The sequence below is a fragment of the Hyperolius riggenbachi genome, chromosome 7 (assembly GCF_040937935.1).
Source record: "Hyperolius riggenbachi isolate aHypRig1 chromosome 7, aHypRig1.pri, whole genome shotgun sequence".
Lineage (NCBI taxonomy): Eukaryota > Metazoa > Chordata > Amphibia > Anura > Hyperoliidae > Hyperolius > Hyperolius riggenbachi.
The window spans coordinates 65,895,362-65,903,258 of NC_090652.1; the positions used below are offsets into that span (position 1 = coordinate 65,895,362).

The 7,897-nt window shown below is 43.8% G+C and overlaps 1 protein-coding gene across 1 annotated transcript; it reads right to left on the minus strand.

Moving 5' to 3' along the window:
• Positions 1 to 6,568: 6,568 nt before the first annotated feature.
• LOC137526032 (olfactory receptor 8G17-like) lies at positions 6,569 to 7,513 on the minus strand. Its single transcript, XM_068247244.1, has one exon. It carries the CDS (start codon positions 7,511 to 7,513, stop codon positions 6,569 to 6,571), a length of 945 nt encoding a protein of 314 aa, XP_068103345.1.
• Between the last annotated feature and the right edge of the window lie 384 nt (positions 7,514 to 7,897).

The window sequence follows — 7,897 nt, forward strand, 5'->3', positions numbered from 1 at the left end:
GACCAAAAAGTCCTCCTACTAAAAACGGTGTAATTTGCCTTCTTAAAACAGAAGCAAATCTGCAATAATTCAGCTATATGTGAACATTTTTGGTTACCCACAATGCACTGCTACTGAATATGCAAATTATCCCTCTTTACCCTTGGTTTGATATGGCACTACTTCTTCTTCTTGCTTGGACCAGCCCCTTCTATTTTGCTTGGACCGGCCCTGGGGGCAGGGCGCTACTTCTTCTTCTTGCTTGAAGGTTGAGGCACTTAGTCTATTATATATATATATAGATGCTTGCTATAGCTTTCCATTGGTTCTGGATGCTTGCTTGGCTGAAAGGGTGAAAAGGGGAAATTTGCATATTTAGTAGCAGTGCATTGTGGGTAACCACAAATGTTCACTTATAGCTGAATTATTGCAGATTTCCTTCTGTTTTAAGAAGGCAAATTACTCCAATACAGTGGGTAGCATTGCAGGAAGTGACGACAGTGGAACGTGGAAGAGGTGAGTCATCCCCGCCCGCTGCTTCTTACTAATAGTGGTGGCTGTTGCTGAGCTTGAGCAGGATGGGGAACGCACATGAGGGACCCAGGTTAGGGAGGGGGGGGTCCTGCTGAGCTTAAGCTGGAGGGGGAGCGCACATGGGGGACCCAGGTGAGGGAGGGGGGTCCTGCTGAGCTTAAGCTGAAGGGGAGCGCGCATGGGGGACCCAGGTGAGGGAGGGGGGTTTCTGCTGAGCTTAAGCTGCAGGAGGAGCGCACATGGGGGACCCAGGTGAGGGAGGGGGGTGCTGCTGAACTTAAGCTGCAGGGAGAATGCACATGGGACCCAGGTGAGGGGGGTACTGCTGAGCTTAAGCTGAAGGGGGAACGCACATGGGGGACCCAGGTGAGGGGGGTCCAACCCCCCTCCCCGCTGCTGTGCCCAATACCCCCTTCCTGCCCTCTACCCCCTTATGCGGTGTATGCTACGCCGTGGGTCGGCTAGTGATGAATAAATACATGAGCATAGCTGAGTATCATTCTAAACACAGTCACCACTCTCTAAGGGCTGGTGCACACCAGAGCGGTTCTGGAGCGTTTTTTATAATGCTTGCAGGGGCAAAAACGCTTGGCCAATGAAAGTGAATGGGCTGGTGCACACAAGAGCGGCTCGTTTTTTCCACAAATGCAAACTCGGGGGCTGCAGTATTTTTGAGATTTCTGAGGCATTTATGCCTCAATGTTAAAGTATAGGAAAGTGGAAAACAGCTCTGAAAAACACTAGATCAGAGCTGTTTTCCAGGCATTTTTGTTACAGAAGCTTTTCAGTAACAGCTTTACTGTAACAATATTTGTAATCTGCTACCCAAAAACGCTCCAAAAAAAGCTAGGCATGTTTAGAAAACGTCTCTAAACATGCCCAGAATTGCTCTGAAATCTGCTTCAAAAACTTCTAGGTTTTTGGTGTGCATTGGCCCTTACTGGAGTACATAGACATCTGCATCAGTAATTAGCTGCTAATGACTATTTAGTTGCATTCATCACATGTAGACTAGACACTTGTATTTAAAATTTGGTGCAAAGAGCTGCTAACAATATATTCATCAGTACAGGGGGGGGGGGGGGGTTATTTGGGCATAGCTGGCATAGGTCAGTAAGTGAATTGTGGGGCTTTAGTGGTGCTCAGTCAGTTATTTGGTCTTTCCCCCCTGAGTGCATAGCAACACGGAGGGGGAATAGTAATTAAAGCTGTTGAGACTTTTGCAGGAGCAGGGTGAGACATTTTTTGGCTTTGCCACATGCCCCAATTTCCCAGCGCCTTAATTACATGTATGTGTGTGAACAGCCCACCAAATCCAAATCCCCTCTCAATGAAAAAACAATACAGGCTGTGATAAGCTTCTCATAGCTACAACCAGGGGTGAGCAGAAACTACGCCCAAATGTAATTACGCATTGTAATTGTAATGCAAAGTTTGTAAATTACGCTTACGAATTTACATGTAAAAAAAATAATCTAGCACTATGCATAATTACAGCTGTTGTGCGCACTTCACATGTTTATTTCCAAGTCACTTACAAATGTTCTATATGCGTACATTTTATGCGCACAGGTTAATATCACGTATCGGTATATGCTTAGATAAGGGGAATGGTTAGGGTTAGGCACCGGGGGAGGGGGTTTAGGGTTAGGCACCACCAGGGGGGTCTAGGGGTTAGGGATAGGTACAGGGAGGGCTCTGTGTGAGAGTAGGGTTAGGTATAGTTACAGTACAGTATACACCACCAGGGGGGTGGTTAGGATTAGGCACCACCAGGGGGGGTGGTTAGGATTAGGCACCACAAGGGGGGTCTAAGGTTAGGGATAGGTACAGGGAGGGTTCTGTGTGAGAGTAGGGTTAGGTATTGTTACAGTACAGTATACACCACCAGAGGGGTGGTTAGGATTAGGCACCACCAGAGGGGTGGTTAGGGTTAGGCACCACCAGGGGGGTCTTAGGGTTAGGGATAGGTACAGGGAGGGTTCTGTTTTAGAGTAGGATTAGGTTTAGTTTTAGTAAAAAAAAATTAACAAACTTAATTATAAGTTTCCCTTTTGAAACAGGGAAGATTAACGTTTTCACAAGTGGTGATTTCATACACATTATTTAATGATTTTTACATTTGTAAAACATTATTTATAAACAAAATACAACACAATATTTTTATAAACAGTATTGCTGCTTATCGTTTACACCCCGCGCCCTATTTCCCCGACACCCTATTTTGATGTACGCGGTCCCAGGGTGGTGGTGGGAGACTGGAGGAGGCAGCTGCAAATGAATTATCAAGGGAGATGAGAATGGAGCTGGACTAACTTAAAAGAAGTACACCAATGCCTCAGGTCTTGCATCCCTTAAAGGGAATGTCCAAGCAAAATAAAAAAATGAATTTCACTTACCTGGGGCTTCTACCAGCCCCATGCAGCCATCCTGAGCCCTCGTAGTCACTCACTGCTGCTCCAGTCCCCCACTGGCAGCTTGCCGATCTCGGAGGTCGGCGGGACGCATTGCGTACATTTTTACGCATTCCCGCTAGTCCAGGAACATTAACACATACATTTTTACGCATTACTGGTTCAATGCGTAAAACTTTACGCATTGAACTAGTAACGCGTAAAAATGTATGTGTTAATGTTCCTGCACTAGCGGGAATGCGTAAAAATGTATGCAATGCGGCCCGCCGACCTCCGAGGTCGGCAAGCTGCCAGCGGGGGACTGGAGCAGCAGTGAGTGACTATGAGGGCACAGGATGGCTGCATGGGGCTGGTAGAAGACCCAGGTAAGTGAAACTCATTTTTTTATTTTGCTTGAACCTTCCCTTTAAGGTAAGTGTAGAAGAAGCACAGATTGTGACACAACAGTACACTGATTTATGCAATAATAGTTAATAGTTGCAACATCTAACGCACATATTCAGAGTTAGCAGCATGTGCAACTGGTTCATGTTTGCTAGATGCAGATAAACATTCTGTAAATTTCCATCCATGTTGTTTGAAGGCCACACATCTCTGTACTTTGAATATATGAAAACGGGAGTAGCTAAAAGATCTCTCCTGATCAGAGTGTAATTTAAATCCACCTATAAAGAGTACAGAATGACAACATTGCACACAGTCCGGAGTCAAATGCTAATCAGGACAACACGAGCCACTGACGGAATATAAGGGCTTCATTTGTGAGATGTCTAAAAAATGAATTACTTAGCCATGGATCCAAAAGTCATTGTTCCTATTTGTATAATACCTTGTGGGATAATCTGTGGCATATTCAGCACTTTATTCATCATGTTAACAATTTTATTTGACAGTCTTAAAAAACAGACCACGATATCTGCAGATAAAATTGTGTTTTCCATGAGTTTCTCCAACTTGTGTTTCTGCATCTTTCAGCCCGTTGTCTATTTACTTCCAATTTTTGCAGAAACCCCAAATGAAACTCTCCTCGTCATCATGAAAGCATTGGATTATTATGCAAGGTTCTCTTCTCTGGGGCTACTGTCATGTCTTTGCTTCTTCTACTTCATTAAAATTGTGCAGTTCAGCTCCAGGTTCCTCTCCTGGCTGAAGAGGAAAATCAATGTGCTGGTCCCATATCTGATAATGTTAGTGGAGTTTGTGACTATTGGCTTTAGCTTTCTAATAATAATGGTGAGGAATTCAAAATATTTCAGTTTAATACATTTCTCTCCATCAAATAAAACCGGAAATTACTCACCAGCAGAGAATCAAATAATTGGAATGGATACAGTCATTTCCTACATTGCCATTGTGTCCTTTGTGCTTGTGATTCTCATCACTGCCTATACCTCAGTCGCCCTTACTCTGCACATTTATAGGATGGAAAGAGCCACCTGCTCCTCCAGTACTGTCAATGCTAAGGCTAAGAGAGTAGTACGTACTATGGTGTGTCTCTTGGTCTTCTATATGCTATATTTATTTAGCATTGCTGTCTTTATGTCCAGATACCAATCTTTTTTACATGTTTCCCTTTTACCAGTTCTGTCGTCCTCCTTCTGCCCTGTTCAGGCTGTTATTATAATTCTTGGTAACCCAAGATATAAGAAGAGGTTTAGCTCCATGTTAGTGTGCTGTATGGATAAGAATGAGTGAGCAAGATCTTCAAGTTTTTAGATTTTGCATTCAACATTGAAGTTAATGGCGCTGAGGCACTGATTTCTGTTTATAATTGCAAAGCCTGCTTACATGCTATAATTAGTCTTAAGAAAAAAATACAGAAACAAATATTTTATTGTTCAAAATACTTACCGGTACCTTGCGGCTAGGTTCACAGTGGGACTTAATTGTACTACGTTATGTGTGTACAGTGTGTGCGTGCGTGTGTGTGTGTGTGCGCGTGCGTGCGTTATTTGTGTACAGTGTGTGTGTGTGTGCGTGCGTGTGTGTGTGTATGTGTGTACAGTGTGTGCGTGTGTGTGTGTGTGCGTGCGTGTGTGTGTGCGTGCACATGTGTTTGTGTGTGTGCATGCGTGTATGTGTGTGTGCGTGTGTGTGTGTGTGTGTGCATGCGTGCGTGTGTGTGTGCGCATGCGTGCGTGTGTGCATGCGTGCATGCGTGTATGTGTGTGTGCGTGCGTGTGTGTGTAGTGTGTGTGTGTGTGTTTTTGCGTGTGGGCGTGTGTGTGTGTGAATTTCAACTTTGTAAAATGAGAGCTGTAAGTAGTGGCCATTCTAGGATATTATGATGATTGATTAATATCGCGCCAGCATATGTACAGCCACCACATTGCATTTCTAAGAGACCCAAAGCCGGTTATTTTCAGCCAAATGCACTGTTCCCCATTTAACTCCACCACAGGAATCCTCTCTGTGGTGTCCACTGTCCAGTACCGTTGTCTCTCTTCCTCCCACCATAGCAACAGAATGCATTACTTACTACTACATCTGCACAGTGCTTGCCCTCACACTATCTCTGGAGGGTTTGAGAACTTTTGAACACTCTTTAAAGTAAATCCGAGGCAATCCCAAACAAAATAACAGATACTTGCCTAGGTACATCCTCCAGAAGCTTCCTACCACCACTGCCTGGGACCCTCTGGAAGTTTGCAGCTTCACTCCTTTTCATGCACCAGTCCAGTGGTTCCAGCTTACTGCACAGACACAACTGTACTTTTGCAGTAGCAGTATGGCCACACTCGTGCATGAAAAGGAGTGCCTTTATGATCACATTTCTGACAAGCTGTTGTTGGAGATGTTCTAGAGGTCTGCTCATGGCAATAGTGGGAGCCAGGAGAATGTTGAAAGCCTCTACAGGATCCAGAGGCTTCCCTTTTCTTAGGTAAGTATCTGTTTAATTGATTTCACCACTTTAGGTTCGCTCACTCATACTGGGGGAGGCAAATCTAGGGGACAGACTCACTGTGCCCATCAAGCATTTTATATATAAATGAAAAAAAAAAAAAACCTAGACCTCAAAATAAATCAATAAATAAATAAGGCACTTATCATTAATCCTTATATATTTTTGACACTCAATTTATTAAGCATATTTTTTACACAGGTTTGATTTAAGAACCAGGCTTATCACTTACTTTCCACCTTTAAAGGGGTTCTGTAGTGCTTTCTTAAAACGAAAACTGTCACTTACCTGGGGCTTCTACCGGCCCCCTGCAGACATCTTGTCCCATGCCGGTCCTCAAGAATCCTCTGTTCGCCGCCGCGAGGCACATCCAATTATTCAACTAACTAGACGAATGTCACTGCGGCTGCGCGGCCATAGCTGTGCGTGTCCTCACTCCCACTCGCAGCTCCAGGAGATTACTGCGCAGGCATAGTACAAGAAAACTTCGTACTGTGCCTGCGCAGTAAGCTCTTCGAGATGCGAGCAGGAACGAGAATGCACACAGCCGCGCAGCCGCAGTGACATTTGTCTAGTTAGATGAATACATGGATGTGACCTGCGGCGGTAAATGGAGGATTCTTGAGGACCGGCGTGGGACAAGATGTCTGCAGGGGCCGGTAGAAGCCCCCGGTAAGTAACAGTTTTGTTCTTAGAAAGCGCTACAGAAACAGAACCCCTTTAAGAATGATACATTCATTTAGAAGAATTCTGCTTTTGAACTGGTGACGATCTTCATTGCTCCTCGGAAAGCTGTTCTGAAGTCCTGGTTTCTCAGGCTGTAAATTAGGGGATTGAGAAGTGGAAGGATCACTGTGTAGAAGACAGACACCACTTTGTCAATGGCAAAGGGAGTACTTCCACTTGGGCGAAAATAATTAAAAAAGAATGTGGCATAATATATGAAGACTACAGACAGATGAGAGGAGCATGTAGAGAAAACTTTACTTTTATTTCCTTTGTGTTGCATCTTTTGTAGTGTTTTTATTATGAAGACATAGGGCAGGATGGTCATGGCAAAACATCCAAGTCCCACAAAGCCTCCCAAGACAAGGATGAGCAGGACGTTCACGTAGATGTCACTGCAGGAGATCTGAAACAACTGAGGCAAGTCACAAAAAAAGCTTTCTACAATATGTGATTCACAAAATGTCAGTCGTACAGAACAAAGGGTGTGAATTAAAGAGTAAGTGAATCCAATAAACCACACATAAACTGTAAACTGTATACATACTTTCCAGTGAATTATCTGCATGTAGCGTAAAGGGTGACAGATAGCAATGTATCGGTCATAGGACATAACAGACAACAGAGAAATTTCAGAGGCGGCAAAGAAGATGAAGAAGAAGAACTGGGTCAAGCAAGCTGTTATTGTAATTATCTTTGTCTTGGTATGAAGATCAAATAATATCCGTGGAACAGTGACAGAAGAACAACAGAGGTCTAAAGTGGCCAGGTTTCCAAGAAAGAAATACATGGGTGTGTGGAGATGGGCATCAGTTATTATGAGTCCGATGATCAGCAAATTCCAGATTATTGTCAGGAGGTACATGGAAAGAAAGAAAAGAAAGAGAGGAAGCTGAAGATTTGGGTTTTCAGATAATCCAGAGAGGAACAAATCTTTTAAAGTTGTTTGATTTGCCATTAATCTATGTTAAATCACTTGTAATAATCATGTCAAGCAAAATATTCTGCAAAGGCTAAATAAAATATATAATCAGTCTGTGTTATCAAACTTTATATTAATAGATAAATCACTAAGTAGACTGTCACAGAATGTATCTTTCTCTTAAAGGGAACCTAAAACGATCTTAAAAAAAAAGAGTTTCACTTATATGGGGCTTCTACCAGCCCCCTGCCACTGTCCTGTGCCCATGCCAGGGCAAATCGGTACTCCAGTCTCCCACAACCACTGAGCTTCGATTTTGCCGACTAAGCCTGGTGAATGGCCACTGTGCCTGCACAGCCCAAGCTGCGTGTGAACTTGATCATGATCTGCTTGCCCTGTGCATGCGCAGTATGAGATTAT

Bases quoted from the DNA above. Each gene is read 5' to 3' on its own strand.
- LOC137526032 (XM_068247244.1), bottom strand. From the start codon at position 7,513: ATGGCAAATCAAACAACTTTAAAAGATTTGTTCCTCTCTGGATTATCT.